At 43.6% G+C, this 19480-nt stretch overlaps 1 protein-coding gene across 1 annotated transcript in view; it reads right to left on the bottom strand.

Annotated features, from left to right (window-relative positions):
• Positions 1-19124, bottom strand: part of RAPGEF5 (Rap guanine nucleotide exchange factor 5) — a 229185-nt gene extending 210061 nt beyond the window's left edge. Inside the window, exon 1 of the mRNA XM_026649327.2 lies at positions 18933-19124. Within this exon, the coding sequence (XP_026505112.1) occupies positions 18933-19124 (192 nt within the window). The remainder of the gene's footprint in view (positions 1-18932) is intronic.
• Between the last annotated feature and the right edge of the window lie 356 nt (positions 19125-19480).

Below are 19480 nucleotides of genomic sequence, written 5' to 3'. Positions count from 1 at the left end.
TTTTTCCCGGACATGTTCGGCTTTTTGGCAATTCCCCCCGGACGGGGGTTTGATTGCCGAAAAGCCGGACATGTCCGGGAAAAACCGGACGTATGGTAACCCTAGAACTAGTCAACGCTGTCCCTTCCCCCTCCCCCCACCCCACTACTCTTGGCCTCAGAAATCAAGCCGCAGGAATACAGATCAGGTAATGACTCACTGAACCCATTATTAAAGTTAAGGTACTTCTGAAATACTTGTTCCTTCTCAAATACCTTACCCCAATAAATCTTTTCCTATACAAGTTTGTTTGAGAAAGGGAAAGAGAGTCAGAAGTGAATGCACACTAGCACAGATTGTAAGGCTTGGCTCTCCTAAACCTCAAATACTACCGCAGACAGCTCACCTAAAATATTAAACAGACTGAATTTCAAACACATGGACACACACCACAATAATGAATGGAGCAGTCAGGCCTCCCCACTCCTCCTCAAGGCCATGGTTTAGTTCAAGTAGTAAGAATTTGTGCTTTTCTCTTGAGCACTGTCCACACACATGAAGATACAATGTCTAATAGACTGTGGATGCAAATACCAAACAACAGCGACATAGGTTTCTTTTATACATAGTGAAAGGAGGAAAATAGTAAATGTGTATCTGGAAATACTTTTAAGTTTCACACTTTCTTATACTGACTAGTAGAGATTCCCCAGGATGCCTGTCTTTAAAATCAGGCCTCTCCCACAATACCACAAATGGACGACAGCAGAATAAACTGACTCAGCTAGATCAACTGTTTAGACATCAGACATGAAAGAATTTGAGTAACTGATCCAATAATACAAACCAGAAAAGGTCAGTTTTCAATAACTATACCTTCAACTATGACAGTACCTCATTGCAACTCCCATCCAAACTGGAAGAGGAACTTCAATAAATAGGTAGAACTACAAAGTAGCAATCACTAATCCATAGGCATCCCTGAAATATACATCTAGATAAGAGGCAAACTGCAAGCAGAACTTCTAAGGTATCCTAAAGGAAGATACCTAGATAGATGCTCCAAACAGGCTCATACCACTTTCTCGTAACTACTAAAGAGAGAATTCCAATGGAAAGTAAGGTTTCAGAGTAGCAGCCGTGTTAGTCTGTATCCGCAAAAAGAACAGGAGTACTTGTGGCACCTTGATGCATCCAAAGAAGTGGGCTGTAGCCCATGAAAGCTTATGCTCAAATAAATTTGTTAGTCTCTAAGGTGCCACAAGTACTCCTGTTCTTTTTAATGGAAAGTAATGCTTCTTTTTGAGGCCAGCAATCATTAACAAAATGAATTTCAAGAGTTGGATATATGGGCAAGTGAATCACACCATACACCCACCCTGCCCTCAGATCCAAATCAATTTCTATTCACAAATAAAACCCCAATTTAGTCAGTTTTAGTTTCAAACCGCCAATCCAACAAAAAATGACAATGCAAAAAGTTAACACTATCTGCCAGGAAATTGATCATCATAACATGACTAACAAAACTGATCCCTATATTTACCTATACATATGGCTAAACAATATACAAGATTCAGAACAAACCATAGCTTGAATTAGATGGTCACAGGGCCAGTTGGAGTAAAACTGGGCTTTCATAGGCTAACTATTCACAATGTTTGAAAAAATATAGGCAAATGATTACAGTCCTGGGGTGGGGAGGGATAGCTCAGTGGTTTGAGCATTGGCCTGCTAAACCCAGGGTTGTGAGTTCAATCCTTGAGGCCATTTAGGGATCTGGGGCAAAAATCTGTCTGGGGATTGGTCCTGCTTTGAGCAGGGGGTTGGACTAGATGACCTCCTGAGGCCCCTTCCAACCCTGATATTCTATAATTCAAGTTACATTGGCCCAACTCCTCAAAAGTATTTAGATGCCTAACTCCCATTGATTTCAAATACCTAAATCCCTTTTAATATACAGCAATGGCCCAGATCCTCAAAATAAGATACTGTTTTAAACAACCTTTTTTATACCAAAAGAGATTCTACTCCACTTATTTACTTGTGTACAGAAATTTCACATAATAAATTTGTAGATTTACCTGGGTAGAACAATACTACAGATTCAGGGCAGTAAGATTTGTTCCATACTCAGACAAGAAGTCCCATTGCTATGTGCATTTGTGCTGTTACAGGACAGCACAGCCTAAACCAGGGGTCGGCAACCGCTGGCACGCGGCTCGCCAGGGTAAGCACCCTGGCGGGCCGGGCCAGGCCAGTTTATTTACCTGCTGACGCGGCAGGTTCGGACGATCACGGCCCCCACTGGCCGCAGTTCGCCGTTCCAGGCCAATAGGGGCGGCGGGAAGCTGCGGCCAGCGCATCCCTCACCCGTGCCACTTCCCGCCGCCCCTATTGGCCTGAGACGGCGAACCGCAGCCAGTGGGGGCCGCGATCGGCCGAACCTGCCGCGTCAGCAGGTAAATAAACTGGCCCGGCCCGCCAGGGTGCTTACCCTGGCGAGCCACGTGCCAGAGGTTGCCGATCCCTGGCCTAAACAATTTTATACTCGTGTATAACATGGAAGTATCTAACTTCTAAAAACACGAAGCCATTTGCTTCTGCACCTACCAATATACAATACTGCTACACCGAGTATGTGTATAATACGCTTCTAACAATGCTGAACCAGACACATGCTTTTCTACCTCCCACTTTTTTAAAAAGTTAAATATGAAAGAACACCACAGATAAGGTCAAAATCCAGTCTCCGTTACATTGGAATAAACCCCATTGATTTCAGTATATGGAGATTGGATTTTGAGTATTTATCTGTATATAGTATTTACTATACCATTGATTATTTTAAATAGCAATAAGTCACCAGGCCCAGAAGAGCTCTGAAGGAGCTCAGGTATGAACTGAAATGCTAGCAAAAATATGCTAAAATTAGCTACTGTACTAGACAGCTGTTGTTCTCCAACATTGTACCTATATTTTAAAAAGGGATGATCTGGAGAATTACAACCCTGTACATTTCATAGCTGTACCTGCTAAACTGGTTGAAATGCGAATTAAAAATAGAAGGATAAAAATTCAGAAGACAATGATGTGATAGACTCTACCATCACGGTGTCTGCAAAGGAAAACTCACATCTCACTAATCTATTGGAATTCTTTGAATATAACCAATAAAGTAGTGGATAAAGGAGAACCAGTTAACAATTTCCTTAGACTAGGTCCCTGTCCAGAGGCCACTAAAGACTTTAAGTAGTCATAGGGTGAGGAGGCAAAGTATCATAATACCTCAAACACTGGCTAAGAGACTGGAGATTGAGCAGGATTAAACAGTCCATGGCAAAAAGTTAGCCGCAAGGTACCTCAAAATTCCATGGTTGGTCTAGTGTATTTAATAAATTTATTAATGACCTGGGCGGGGTGGGGAAAGAGAGTGACTAGTGAGCTAGCAAAATTTAGATAAGAAAATTACTTAAATTAGTCAGAACCAGAGAGCAACTGATCTGTGAGCAACTTCAAAAGGGACCTAACCAAGGCAGGTAAATGGGTAACATGATGCCAAATGAAGTTCAATGCTGATAAATGCAAAGTAATACTAACTGGAGGGAAAAACTACTCACACATTTGAGAATTTTAATGTAACTATCAACTCAGGAAAGGGACCTGGATGTCACTGTAGATAACTCATTGAAGATCTTGGCTCATTGTGCAGCTGTTGTCAAAAAGAGCTAACAAAATGTTAGGATGCTAAAATAACAGGATGGAGAATAATACAGAAAATATTATATCATAATATAAATCAATGGTGCAGCCTCATCTTCAATACTGTGTGCAGTACTGGTCACCTTGTCTCAAAAAGGATACTGCAGAACTAGAGGGGGTTCAGAATAGGGCAATCAAAATTATTAGGGGATGGGAACACTCAAAAGATTGAGACTGCTTCCTTTAGAAAGAAGATGAATAAGAGGGAACATGAAAAAACTATATAAAAATAATGAATGATCTAGCGAATGAACACAAGAACAAGGGGACATTCAGTGGAATTCAAAGGTGGGAAATTCAACCTTGATAAAAGACAACACATAATTAAGCCATGCAACTCATTGTCACAAGATGTGGTCAAAGCCATAAACATAGCAAGATTCAGAAATGGATTGGACATTTATGAGAGTAACAGGAATATCCAGAATTATAGTGACTAATGCCAACAGATTTTGTAATAGGTATTTAACCTCATGCTTCAGAGTTTAAGAAAGTCTCTAATTATAGAAGAATAGAAGGAAACAGTGTGGGAGACAGGTTACCCAACATTTGCCTAATGCTTCAAAGGAAAGTGTAAAAAAACCTTACAGCTGCTGCTGGCTACTGTCAGAGACAGGATACTGACAAGATGGACAATCAGTCTAATCTAGTATGGTAATGCCTATGTTACCTGTCTATCTACTAGCATAATTACAGATGTGTGTGCAGTACTTGTGTCTCTACCTCTTTTTAATAGTTATTTATTGGTGTTTCAAAGAACAGCAAATTTCCTAGTCTCACGCATGCATGTATTGCTACATTAAATTAGAGCATAATGGATTTGAAGAAAATATGTCCTTTTAAAAATAGAAATTCTGATAATTTCTCAGTGTATATGTAACCTACACACCTTCTGGGTGTGGTGTTCTGTCCCATCCGGGGGGTGGGGGGGGGGAGAAGAGAGAGGTAGGTAGAGGTGTGTGCGCGCACGCGCTTAACAGCCAGGTGGCTTTTAGTCCATGCGGTAGAGGCTCCAGAGGTCCCCGGTTCGATTCTGCACAAAAACGACTGGGGTCTGTCGGCATTACATATATACTAGTAAGGACAGAGAAGACACTGCAATAGAAAACAGGCAGAGTTCCTGACATTCACCTTAGAGTGCCAACAGCTCTGATTTCTGTCCTGCTAATCGAAAGGATCACTATTGATCTGCCATGATTCATTCAAGTGCAGAGAAAAACAAATTAGATAAATAGCATCAATAAAATTAAATTTGCAACTCATGTATGTTTTAGTATTGTCTGTTTAATGAGATAATACAACTAAATACCTGCTAAGTATCTCTTTCCTCAACTCAACAATAAAAACATTTACCAAGATATTCATTTTGCATTTTATATAGTTTGTTCAACTTATTTCAAAGATCAGTATTTATGAATTAAGCCTCTGAACACTCCAGTTATGGAGGTATTCTCAACTTCATTTCATATACGAGGAAACTAAGGTACAAGGAGATTAGAGGACTTGTCCAAAGTCACTCAAGTTTGTGGGAGAACTCAAATGCAGACCAAATCTCCTGACACCTTTTCCTTACCCGTAGGATCATCTATCATTGCTCTTTTGTACGAGAATCTTTGTATGTGTGGGTTCTCTTTGACAATTTCTAAATTAGAGCCTTAATCAATTAAAACAGTTTTCAATCATAGCTGCAATTATAATATAGTTTGTGTTCACATCTAACACAGTTGCATACCACTACCTACCGATGTAGAGCAAAATTTTAAAAAGCGCTTGAGTCCTATTTTCAGAAGAGACTTGGGGCCATGTCAGGGTTCCTTCCCCACTCTAAACTCTAGGGTACAGATGTGGGGACCCACATGAAAGACCCCCTACGCTTATTTTTACCAGCTTAGGTTTAAAAAAAAAAAACTTTCCCAAAGCACAAATTCCACCTTGTCCTTGAACAGTATGCTGCTGCCACCACCAAGTGAGTTAGACAAAGATTCAGGAAAAGGACCACTTGGAGTTCCTGTTTCCCCAAAATATCCCCCCAAGCCCTTCACCCCCTTTCCTGGGGAGGCTTGAGAATACTCTACCAACCAGATAGGTAACAAGGTGAGCACAGATCAGACCCTTGGGTTTTAGGACACTAAAACCCAATCAGATTCTAAAAAGACTATTATAATGAAAGAAAAAGTAAAAATCACCTCTGTAAAAATCAGGATGGTAAGTACTTTACAAAACAACAAAAGATTCAAAAACACAGAGGATTTCCCTTCTAGGCAAAACCTTAAAGTTACAAAAGCAGGGATAAACCTCCCTCTTATCACAGGGAAAATTCACAAGTTAAAACAAAAGATAATCTAATGCATTTCATTTCTGCAATACTAGATGCTTAAGGAGATGTATTTTTCCTGCCCTGGTTCCTTGCTGACTAGAAGAGAACAAAACAAAGACACAAACAAAAACCTTCCCCCACAAATTTGAAAGTATCTTCTCCCCTTATTGGTCCTTTTGGTCAGGTGCCAGCCAGGTTATCTGAGCTTCATAACCCTTTACAGGTAAAAGAGGAATTAACCCTTTACAGGGTAAAGGGGGATTTTATGCTACCCTTAGCTGTATGTTTATGACAGGGCTTGTCTACATAGCCGTGCAGTGTTGACTACATGGGCAAGAATTGCAGCGCACACTAAAGCATTGTGCTGTAAGTGCCCTGTTTAGATCCAGCTAGTGTTTCAAACAGGACTTCATTAACACGAACTGGGTACCTTTTAGTTCACACTAGCAAGGTCTATACAGGGCAGTTACACACAACATTTTAGTACGTGCTGCAACTCACACCCCTGTAATCCGCACTGTGGAGCCATGTAGACAAGAATTTAGGAGCCTAAACGCCTACGCCACTTTTGAAATTGAGACTTAGGCTATGGGTAACGTTTTCAAAAGCATTTATGGCAATTTTGGCAAATAAGATTTTTTTTTAATGTATTTGCCCACACTTCACAAGCAAGCCAGGCCAGCAAATACTGTTGGAAGATCCTAGTCAAGCACTGCTTCACAACCATTTACCCAACATGATTACAGCTAATAGTTTAGAACTAGCATGGACAGGGTTTTGATAAACTATGAAATGCTTGGCTATCTTTCCTAACCCAAGACATCCCTCATCTAGGTAAAACACACTGCATTCTTAATGTTCTTCTTTGGCAAATAACCGCTAGAGATTCCTCTTTTGTTTGTTTAAAGCTTACACTTACCATGATTTAAAGGAGGGTCAAACTTATGTTAACAAAGCTAGTATCCTCTTGTACTCGATTCAGTAATGGACTTGCAGGCCACATGTATCACGAAATCTACTTTAGCTGTCTAGCGCACATCGGGATGACAGACAAATGCAAAAATTAAACCTCATCACAAAGGAGAGCAAGAGCATACACAAAGAGGGATCCAGAGTGGTTGTTTTAATGGATTCTCCTCATTATGCCTTTGCCAATAGCGAATTCATTTTATATATGTGCATGCATGGGCATGCATGCACACACAGGGTTATATGTAGGTGTCTGTGTGTTTATACTTACACACCCCCCTGACAGTTTTCTGATTGTGCACTCATCTTTCTCCCTGCCTCTTCATATTTATGAATCACTTCACGCACTATTGAATTGCACCCACCTATGGGTGGAAATGCAGCAGCTGTTTAACAGCACACAACAGCAATATATCATGGATATGATAGCCATTTACTATCTGAAATTACATGGGGAATTTTAGGCAGGTGGAACGCAATTACTCAAGTCAGAATTTGGCCAGGATGCCAGGTTAAACACCCATATTCTTGAGAAAAGTGCCATGAAATCTTTAGCAATCGCAAATGGTCAGGACCTCGATTTTAAGTCTCTTCCAAAATAGTGCCCCTTCTGCAGCATGGTGCCCCTAGTACTGACTTTAGTCATCTACTAATCACCACCACTACTTTCTGCTAAGAGTTATTGAGGAGAACCTACAGCAAATGATAGGCACTCCTTTTTAAATGTATGCAGATACAAGTCTAAAGAAATAAAGTAAAAAATCAATATGTATTCATCCAACCCTACCTACTGTAGTTTTTGAGATCTGATACACTATGACTCAAAGTAGCACAGGAGTTGCATGCCTAATTTCCTGGAAACTTTGCCCTGATTATATTGTGACTTCTTTGGCACTATCTGCCTTCCCTTGGGATGAAGCCCCCTTCCAGTGAAAGGAGACAAGCGGGCAGAGAGAGATGAAAGCTATACCTCCAAGGCACCTAGGTCACTGAATCTGTGTCAAAGTCCATGGACTACCTTTGCCCCCAAATCCTATAGCCGGTCTGGAATAGTCCAGTCCCTATTGTAAAATGGCCAGAGTGCAGAAGCACCACAGCCAGGACTTCTTCTCCCAGGAATACCCCCTGTATTACGGACAGGATGGGTTGGCATAGAGCCACTATGTTGAGTCTATGGATTTCCTTTACACCAGGTAGCTGGTTAAGCCAGTTTTCTAGCAGCACTGTGCACCTGAAGCAGACCAACTCAGCCAGGGCAAGGACCGGAATTTGCCCTGTATTTCTGAGATATAGTTAGATATTCAAGTTTTATAGTACTCAGAGATACAGTTTGTATTTCTCTAAGTAGAGTAAGAGTATAAAAACAAAAGGTGTGGTGTTTAGACTCAATATCTTGCTGTTGGTTTAAAATGTCCTAAGATATATACAAAATACTGTTTCATCTTTTATCAATATTTCTTCATGATTGGTTCTATTAATCTTGCATAACAGCTAAACTTCAAGATCTATGGACAGGGTATTGAGTGATTGTTTGGGCTGTGATGTTACTTTATGAAAATAAGTTCACAGGCTATTTGTGAAGTTATTTTATAGATTTAATCCAAATTTAACACTATGAAAATACTACATAAAAAAATACCACATATGCACCAAGTATCAGATATCTTAAATGTCCGAGTCAAAGACCAAAACAAAGATGGACACCGCTTGTTTGTTTTTTAAATAGACGAAAAAAGGGAGGGGAAATTGCATTTATATTTGGGGAAAAAAGACAAGACAAATTAGAAGGCATCAAAGTACTTTTTGAAGTCAATGAGATTACACAGGTTTTAAACCAGTGAGAGACAAGAATCTGGCTCTGTTATTGGTAGGATAAACAAGTTTCTACCAATTTATATGGCTTGGCAAAACAAAAAAAACCTCTTAATCAGCAAAATGTTTTCTCTACAATATAACAAAAAAACTGACTTTTAACCAATTAGAAGTGCTCTCTAAGCAATAACTAGTGAAAAAATAATTAAAATAAAAAGTGTACTGTAGGAGTTGAGCCAGGCTCATTTATTTACATATACACCCTTTTATGTAAATGGCTGCAGCTAGATCATTTGACAAAGTCAAACTCTTCTGAACAAACAGACAATAAGCTAGGTTGAGATAAACAGTATTATACCAGTTACTAACAGACAGAACCTCTTATGCTAGTGAGTAAAAGAGAACAGTATGACCTTGTGCTCCAGCCTCGTGTTCACCACCACCATTGCCTTTATTTTGATGCTGGAACTTTCACTGACAGCACAGTTATTGGAAAAGATGTTTTGACAGACGACTAATGTCATGTAGATAAAGAATATAACACAGACTAAAAACAGTACAAAATGCCCAGGGTGAAAATGGGCCATGAGCTATGAGAAACTGAGATGCCCATAATGCAGCAGAACTTCGGATAATTTGGCTTCAGAGTTTAATTGCATGGAAGTGGTTGAGTTTCTATGCAGCAGAGTTGTGCTATGAACATCCCTGCATAGTCCAGCATGCAGAGGCGTGTGTGCCAAGGCAGGGGAATTGTCACTGGGTCCATGATTATATGGTTCCCCACATAAAAATAATAAAAATCTGAACCTCTTATTACAGTAACACTTACAGGACCCAATCAACATCAAGGCCCTACTGTGCTAGGCATGTACAAACGTACAGTAAGAGACAGCCTTTACTCTAAAGAGGTTACAGTCTAGACTGACAAGACAAACAAAGGGTGGAAGGAAAAACAAGCACAGTGAGTTGAAGTGATCTGTCAAAGGTCAAATAGTAGGTCAATGGCAGAGCCAGGCAGTGCCCTATGCATTGGACCACATCATCTCTCACCAGGGCCGGCTCCAGATCCTTCGCTCCTAGAGGGAGCAAGGGACCTGCCGCCCCCGAATTGCCGCAGATGCCGCCCCTCTCCCTTGGCCGCCCCAAGCACCTGCTTGTTAAGCTGATGCCTGGAGCCGGCCCTGTCTCTCACAGTGCTTATGGCCCCTATTCCAACCCAGGAACTAGCATAGAAACCATGGAGGGAATGCAGAGCTGGTCCACCCCATGAACATAGGTATGTGGGGGGCTGGCATAGATTCCACAGAGCACAATCCCACTTATTTTCTTGCAACATACCTATTTAGGTTTTCACAGGAAGGGTGCAAATTTAACTTCATATGTTTTTTTAGCCAACTCGTGCTGATTGGTGTAGTTATTACAGGTTTACTGATCTACATCCTTATCTTTAATTCAAACTCATTCAAACATATAAACTTGCAATGAACAATCCAGCCAAGGAAAATATAAGGCATTTAAAGATATGGAAACTAATTTTCCATAAACAAACTGGTTCCTTGTATGTGAATATCATTTTAATTTTGATAGGCTAGCTTTATTGTGGGGGAAAGCATGTGTTTCATTACAGTAGTTTCCATCTGTTCAGTAAAGAAAGGTGGCATATTCTGCTTCACTTTTTAAAAGAAGTTACTGCCTATTTTCAACATTATCATTAGCACAAAAATGTACATCTTGATGTGTAATTTCCTCAAGATACAGAATTACTATGGCACTTCCAGCTGAAAACATTAGCACCCAATACTTGATGAGTTAACACTAATCTCAGCACAATTTGTTGCAAAAAAATGCCATAGAATCTTGCTCATTCACACCAGCATCTGAGAAATTTACCATGAATTAACAAGTGTTGTGCATTTTCAAGTAAACAAAATATAAAAAAAATTATCAATGATACTATTCCACAAAGCATACTTAGTTCATTTATTTTGAGAAATGTAGTTTAAGGGACACTGCCAGCTTAGATTTGAACAAAAATACTCAACAAGATCCTACAAAAGTTAAGGCCAATGGAAATTCTTTCATTACTTTATTTTTAATTTCAATGGAAACAGATCTTTTGTTCTTATACAAACACTCCCCTAGTGGGTTTCCAAACCAAACACTGCAGCACTGCATGAGAACCTGTAGGTGATGTCAATTAGGAACAGATGCTAAAAGAAAAATAATATAGTCATTTTCATTTTATCATCCAATCAGAGACAAATGCAAAAAGTAAATACATTTGTAGCATTCTTTCAGTTTTACTAAGTGAAGGTGTTAATAATGCAGGGTAAAAGAAATCTGCTTTAAACAAAAAAATGAAGAGGCCAAGTTCACTGAAGGCCATGTGCAGCCTGAGTCAGAATCTTAGGGTGAGGAGAACAAAAGTGGGTTTAGTCCGCCTTTGTGCTCCCTCATATTTGGGTCTGCTCAGCACCAGTTCAGGTGGGGGCATGGTATGGATGGACGGGCAAGGGACAGGGCAGAGGTGATGCTGGAGGTTCTATTGCAAATTGGAGAGGGCACATTATGGCTATGGAACCTACGGCAGTCTCAGGATTAAAATAGCGACTAAAGGTAGCTGTGGAACCACTCCATGACTAAGGGAAGGAACCCTACCAATCACCCCAGCATCCAGACTGGTTACTTAGCAAGGTTCTACTGTATTTATGTATCACAGCCAGTCAACGTTTCCCATATGACAATATGAAACAGTTTGTATTTTAAAAAAATCAAAAATATAGACACGGAAGTTACATAAGAATGGCCATACTGGATCAGACCAGTGCTCCATCTAGCCCAGCGTCCTGCCTCTGACATGGGTCAGTGCTGGATGCTTCAGAGGGAATGAACAGAACAGGCCAATATTCCAATGATCCATCCCCTGTCGTCCAGTCCCAGCTTCTAGCAGTTGGAGATTTAGTTTCCCAGAAGCTATTGTGGTCACCAGCCCACCAATATTTTAATCATTACTCAACATCTCATGTGTCACCAGTTACAGCACTGCTAAATTAAAAGATACGATGAAACATTTAGTAGGAGTATATAATAAGCCAATTACTATAAGAAAAATTCAGCAGTATATATATAGTTTATCTTTAGTCACATAATAATACCTGCTAAGATGAATGCTGCTTGAAGTTACTAAATGGAACTTCAAAATCAGTAAAATTCAGGCTTTAAAGCAAGTGCCACCAGTATTAGTCATTCCACCTCTTTAATGCTGACAGTTACATCACCCACAATGTTAGTTCAGTATTTTATTTTACACATTGATTTTGGTGTTTTTCCAGGGAACAGAATACTGTACCTTACACCCTTCATTAATGCCCTCATACAGAAAAACAATAAAGTCAATTATCTAAACACAGCCAATAGTGTTTATAACTGTAAGATATTTAGGGCAAAGCTCTCCCCTCCTCTCTAATCCACAATCTGTACTGTATGTTCTGCACTTGTTCCAGGAACATAACACAACCTGAATGCAATGGAAGCTCTACACATTAACAAATACAAACCATGCAATAGAGAACTGCCTCCTGGATGGAAGACTCTTGCCCTTGAACTGTATGGTGCAGAACACACACCATATTCTTTCTTTGGTGCCTCATTTAACTAAAATGAAGAACACAAAGCCAGGGGTGCTGGAACTATTCGTACAGTGGGGGTGCTGACAGGCATTGAACCAAACTGTAATCCCTGTATATGATGGAAACCACTTCAAACCAGGGGGTGTGGCAGCACCCCCCTGACCTCCAGTTCCAGCAACTATGCACACAGAAAAAAACTCAAATTTTCTTTCCTTTTCCAATAAGGAAAAAAAATCCAACAACATTTTTATTTTAAGTACCAACAATGTGACTGTGCTTTACAAGGTACAAATAAGTACAATCTCTGCCCCAAATCTAACAGAAATCCCCCAGAGCCAGATCTTGCAAACAGATATAGCGATGACTTTACTCACACAAGTAGCCCTATTGACTACAATCAATATTAATGAGAGTAAAGTTATTTCCATTCCCAGGTGGTTGTAGGACTGGGCCCTGGAACACTGAATGGAGAAAACAGGATGCACTCAAAAGTCAAGAGGAAGGATTACCATTCAACTTTCAATATTTTTTTAAATGATCACTTTCTTCCCTATTCAGTGTTCTTTAGAGGGACCAGTATGCGCCTGGATTTTGCTACTTAGAGGCCTGAGGCTGTAAGGTTTTCAGCACCTCCAAGTATAAAGCCTGAACACAGAAAGAGGAGGTCAGAGCTGACCTGTATAAATCTGAACCAGGAACCACGTCTTTCTTGACTTGTTTAAAGTCAAAGAAGAGATGACTTGAATTTTGTGTTTCCTCTAGTCCTTTAGGGGACTTCACAGTCCCCAGAGATCTTCGGATGGATAAAACATTCTCAGAGGCCCTAGGTCCAAAGGAACATTACTGGCCTCAGAGGCTATGTGTACATTGCAATTTAACATCTGCAGCAGGCCCACGTCAGGTGACTCAGGTCACAGGGCTTGGGAAAAGGGGCTGTCCAATTGTGGTGTAGACATTCAGGTTCAGGCTGGAGCCTGAGCTCTGGGACCTCGCAACTGGGGAGGGTTCCAGAGCTCGGGCTCTAGCCCGAGCCCAAACATCTACAGCACAATTAAACAGCCCCTTAGCCCGAGCCCTGTGAGCCTGAGTCAGCTAACATGAGCCAGCCACTGGTATCTAACTGCTGTGTAGACATGCCCAGAGAGGCTCCTCTCGGTCCAGTAGAGCAAAATATCAGCAAAATGCAGTTGTGGGTTCCTCTCACCAAAGAAAAACTTTTCTTTAATCTGGATGGTCGTGAAAAGAGTTATCTGGAATCAGTCTGCTCTACTTTGGCCTAGTTGTTTACCAGATTTGCATAGGCCAATGAAACACTAACATCTGCAGTCCAGAAATGGTTATGGAGCCTTTCCAAACCTTGTTCTAATAGATCTTTTCTTTCAGCTCTAAATTCTACTAGTCTCTGAAATTAGGGAAATCCTGGTTTTAGAGAATCAATGCAGGTCAGAAATATATAGTCCAGTTTTTTGCTCCACTGAACTGAGTGGAACATGCATATTTTATATCACCATATGCAAAATAATTCTAAAGCAGTTCTTAGCCATTCCTGTCACAGACTGGAAGTTTGGAATTAGTCCTTGAATATTCTGTTGCCTAAATGGGGCACTGACAAGACTGGCAGGTCAAAGAGATGAAAATATTGACTTTTTTTCTTATATCTGTTTGCAGAGTTTATGCCATTCTTTATACATTTCTCTCTACCGCAAATGCTTTTTCCCCCTCTAATTAAAGAAAATTCCAGCAGCACTTACTGACGTGCAACCTTAAAAAAACTGCAAAAGCCTTAGCACTTATATTATGCTTTATCATTGATAGATTGCAAAGCATGGTTATGTACCATTATCCCCATTTTATATACAGGGAAACTCAGAGAGAAGTAGGTGATTTGCCTTAGGTCACATAGCAAGTCAGAGTCGGGAACAGAACACAGGTCTCATGACTCCCAGTCCTATGCCCTATTCAGTGGGACAGGATGCCTTCCTAGAAAAGTAAGCAACAAACAAAAAGGGATTTCAGTGAGTCAGTTTACTTGAGAACAGTTCCACCTAATACCTAAGGGTATGCCTACACAGCAGCTGGAAGTGTGCTTCCCCGTGCAGACAGAGAGACACACGACAGCTCTGCTCGAGAAAGGATACTAAAAACAGCAGTATGGGCATGCATGGTGACATAGCATGCTTAGATAGCCACCTAAGCACAAGCCCGACCAACCTTAGGTATAAACTCAGGTGGCTAATCCTAGCTGCCACCTGCGCCGCTGTGGCCATACTGTTATTTTTTGCAGCTTGAGCAGAGCTAACATATCTATCTACCAACACCCCCAACTGCTGGAGACATACCCTAAGACCAAATTAGTAGCAATGCACCTGCTTATACCTGATGAAGCTGGATTGTTCCCCGCACACCAGACATAGAAAGGGGATAGCTATACAGAAGGAGATATGTGTAAGTAACACCTTTTTAGGATCTTTCTTGTCACTCTGCTGAAACTGCTTAGGGGTAGAAGCGGCGCGGGCGAGCGATGTGCTGGCCGCGGCTTCTCGCCGCCCCCATTGGCCCAGGACAGCAAACCGCGGCCAGTGGGGGCCGCGATTGGCCGAACCTGCCACGTCAGCAGGTAAATAAAACTGGCCCGGCCCGCCAGGGTGCTTACCCTGGCAAGCCGCATGCCAACGTTGCCGACCCCTGGGGTAGAGCTTCATAGGGTATGTCTACACTACAAACATCCGAACCGGGGTAGACAGACTCACGCTAGCAGGTTCAGGCTAGCATTGTGGACACTGCAGCTCCAGCAGAGACTCAGGGTAGCCATCCAAGCTCAGACTTGGGGTTGGGTATGCTTAAGAGCAGTGGTTCTCAAACTTTTGTACTGGTGACCCCTTTCACATAGCAATCCTCTGAGTAAGACCCTCCTTATAAACTATAAAAACACTTTTTTATATATTTAACACCATTATAAATGCTGGAAGCAAAGCGGGGTTTGGGGTGGAGGCTGACAGCTCAAGACCCCATGAGGGGTCCTGACCCCCAGTTTGAGAACCCCTGCTTAAGAGCCTGAGCTGCCGCCCCAGCAGCCAGGGCCTGCTCTAGGCACCAACAAACCAAGCACGTGCTTGGGGCGGCACATTTTCAGGGGTGGCATTCCGGCCATCTTTCCCCCCCCCCCCCGCGGCAAAAGCCTAGAGCCGGCCCTGGCAGCAGCAGTGCGTAGTGCACGGGGGGCGCCCTGGGGTTCACGCCACGGGGGAGCAGCGCCCGCACCTTGTGGCTGGGCCAGGCAGGCTCAGAGCGGGGGACACTCGGGCTGGGGGCCGCCCCGCGGGGCACACGGAGCCGCCTGCTGGTGCCGCAGGGCAGCCGCCCCCCCAGCGCCGCAGCCGGGGCTGGGCAAAGCGGCCCGAGCCGCCCAGGGGCTGCGGCAGGGCAGCCAGAAGCAGCAGCGGGGCCATAGAGGCGGAGCACTGCCGTGCGGGGCCGCAACCCTGCCCCAATTCCTCAGCCCCCTGCCGGGGCGGTCCTCTGACTCTGCCCTCCCGGGTCCCGGCCACTCCTGGAGGCGGGAGCCCTGGCTGGAGGGACCCTGAGCTGAGGCACGGCCCGGGAGCCCCGCTGCTTACCCCGACCCTGCCAGCGCCGGACCGGCTGGGGCAACCGGAGGCGCGGGTGGGGTGGGAGCCCAGGGCTGGGGCGGGGGGGGAGCCAAAAAATTTTTTGCTTGGGGTGGCAAAAAAACCTAGAGCCGGCCCTGCCAGTGGCAACATCCACACTGCTATTTTTAGCACACTAGCTCAAGAAACACTAGCGCATGTCTGTGTATGTGAGCTGGAAGGCTCACTCCTGTCCCCCCGAGCCCAGAAATTTCCAGACAGATAATACAACAGCGATCACTACTACTGCATGGGATCAGGAGAACCCAGGCACTGGCCACATGGCTCCTGCTGGAGCCATCCTGCATACAGTGCAGCGGCAACTCTTCTTGCAGCATGAACCCAGTCTATGCAGATCCCAAAGATCTATGGGATTATTTAGGGTCCTGGACTCCCAAAATCCACAGCTCCCACTCTCTTCTACCAAGATAGATAGCTCAAGAAAAACTGCAAGGTGAATCAAAGGAGATAGCAATCTGGCCAATTGACAGCAGCATTTGGATTGTTATGCAAAGGTATTGATGACATGACAACTGTCATCTCCTCTTTGGTGGTATATTTCTGCTGTTCGTGAGTATGTGCAAGAGTCAAAACAGCAGTTTGGGGGCTAGATGGTACAGAGTCTAGAGACAGCATGAAACAATAGCTGAGAGACGTGAAATAAAACCCTAAGGAGAAAACACGTGGGGAATTCAGCTGCCCAAATATTTACAGTGTAAGTGTTCATATTGTTAACTATTTAAAGTTTGATTAAAGCATGCAAGATTTTAAAAAGGGAAATCATGTTAACAGATCTTCATAATCTGCTGTAGGTGGAATCTCATTGTGGTTTCATGAATGAGCAGAGTGTGGGTAGTGTCTCATGGTAGATCTACATGGCAAAAAAAAAGAAAAGAAAAGAAAAGAAAAGAAAAGAAAAGAAAAGAAAAGAAAAGAAAAAGAGGGTGTGTGTGTGTTCTTAACTCAATTTAGCTAACTTTGGTTAAAATACCAGTGAAGACACAGCAACTCACTTTAACTCAGGTTAGCACCCTAAACTAAAGCCTGTAGGGGACCCTGGGGTTGAATTCAAGCTGCAAACCCAAATTGCCACCATGTCTACACTACTATTTTAACCCAAGTTAACTATTTTAACTTTAGCTAACCTGAGTTAAAAAACAGTGCAGACATACCCTTAGAGAATGCTATTATTCCCCGCTCCCACCCCTTATTTGCCCTTGAGTTTATGTGAAAGAGGATAAGAATAGCTGGAAACGTAAAAGAATTGAGCTTCAAATATTCCAAGAAATTATTAGAAATTACTTTCTAAAAGCTGTTTGGAACACATTAGCAGTGTCCTTTTGATACATTGTTTTTGCAAGGTTTCCATATTAGAGGGAAACAAGATAAAAATATGAAGATTTGCATGAATAGCTGTATGTCTAACTAGTCCTATTTATCCACTTCAGCTATATTGCTGGTTTGTTTTAAAATACATACCAGATAATGAGTAAACAAACCCAGTAATCAAGTATACTGATTTAAATGCACTTCTCCACACTGATCCATGCAGGCAAACCTCTGCACATGTGTGGAGCTCCCCACCCATCTGTATTAGCTTGTATCATTAGGACCTTATAAACAGACTTGAATTAGCAACTGTTGTGCCACTGGCACAGAGAAGAGTATGGTCTAGTTGGCGGAACAGGACTATGAATTTTTGGTTACATTTTTGGCTCTGTCACTTACTCACTAAGTGAACCTCGGAAAATAATTTTAGCTTTTTCTATGCTTTGATGGCCCAATCTGCAAAATGGGAATAAATTCTTATCTCACAGATTAATAAAGACTAAAATAGGAACACGAAAATTCATTATTGTGCTTTAAGATCTTTTTCCAGTGCCACAGAAGTCCCTTATATCTAGAACTGGCCAGAAATTTTTCAGCAAAACACTTTGTTGTTAGAACATGCTGACTGGTTGAAGCCAAAACTTTTCACAGAAATTTACCTGTTTCGACAAAACTTTCATCAGGAAGGGTTTCTCGGGTCTAGGCTGGAATTTCTGCTCCAGGAGAGAGACCCAGGCCAACAGTAGTCAATAAGCTAGTGAGTAAAGCACTGATTCAGACCAGGGGTTTGAACCTGAGTCTCCGATAATGCTCTAACCACTAGACTATTAGCTATTCTGGAGTAGGTGTCTCTCCCCCAGACTTATTTTTTTGCAAGAAATGTCAAAAGGCCTGCTTGGTCCCAACAGGAAACATTCTGATCTTTTGAAATGCTGCAGGGTGGAAAAGCCATTTCCTAGGCAGCCCTACTTCTAACTTCCAGAGTAATTCCTGCTGGTTGTGCATCCATGAAGCATTACTCCAGGACTAAAGCAGAGAGGGCTCGCTGACTAATGTGCTAGCCAAAAAGCCCCCCTACCGGAGCACTGTTGGCGGGGCCCGGCTTACACCAGACTGGGGCAGACCAGACCAAGACACCCAGACCTGGGCCAGCATTTGAACACAGCCCCTGTCGTTCAAGCATGCAGCAAACCCCACTTCCCTGCAGATCACAGAGGCAGGTGAGGAAACGCTTCAGAGCCGGTTATTGCTGGAGCCGGAGAAGGCACCGAGCTCTCTAGGTAGGAGCAGGACACCTGCACTGGTGACTCACGGGAGAGCCCCACCCCCCTCGAGCCGACCCCCTTGTGCACGGGGAGGAAAGGGGCAGTTACTGGGAACTCCCCTCCGCAGGAAGTGGGACTGAGGCCAATGGTCCCCCTGAGCTGTCAGCGGGGGGGAGCTGCGGGCAGGGCAGGGCCGGGCCGGGCCAGCGGATCTCTCACTCACCCGGCCCCCGGCGGCGGGGTTCTTCCTCCGCAGCGTGAGCCCGCTCCGCAGCCGCGCCGGCAGCTCCCTCAGCTTCTGCCGCAGCTGCACTTGCTGCTGCTGCGGCTCGTGGTGCCTGGCGCTCGGCCTGCGGCTCAGGGCGGGCTCCGCGCTGTCGCACGGGGGCCGCATCTTGCCGGAGCCCACGGCCATCCCGCAGCCCTCCGGCCAGGGCTGGCTCCCCACGCGCGCCCCTCTGCGGAGCGAGCGAGCGAGCGCGGCGCTCCCCGCTGTCACTCACGGCTCCGGGCGCTCCCCTGCCCGCCGGCGGCGCGCACCTCTGCGCTGCGCACGGGGCTGGGGGGCCGAGGGGCCCGCTGAGTCATCCCACAGGTGCAGGAAATGCTCCCGCGCCAGGCTCTCTCCACCTTTTCCTTCTCGCCTTGCGCCTCCCCTGGGGACGCTGCTCCCTGCCCGCTCAGTGGCTCTGGCAGTGATAAAGCGCAGGTGAGTGGTAGGGTGGAGGAGGTGCGGGGAGCAATCAGAATAAAGTCCTGTTAACTCCTTGG

This window comes from Terrapene carolina, unplaced genomic scaffold, assembly GCF_002925995.2.
Source record: "Terrapene carolina triunguis isolate 2854851 unplaced genomic scaffold, T_m_triunguis-2.0 Scaffold84, whole genome shotgun sequence".
Taxonomy (NCBI): domain Eukaryota; kingdom Metazoa; phylum Chordata; order Testudines; family Emydidae; genus Terrapene; species Terrapene triunguis.
This window is presented reverse-complemented; position numbering and strand designations above follow the sequence as displayed.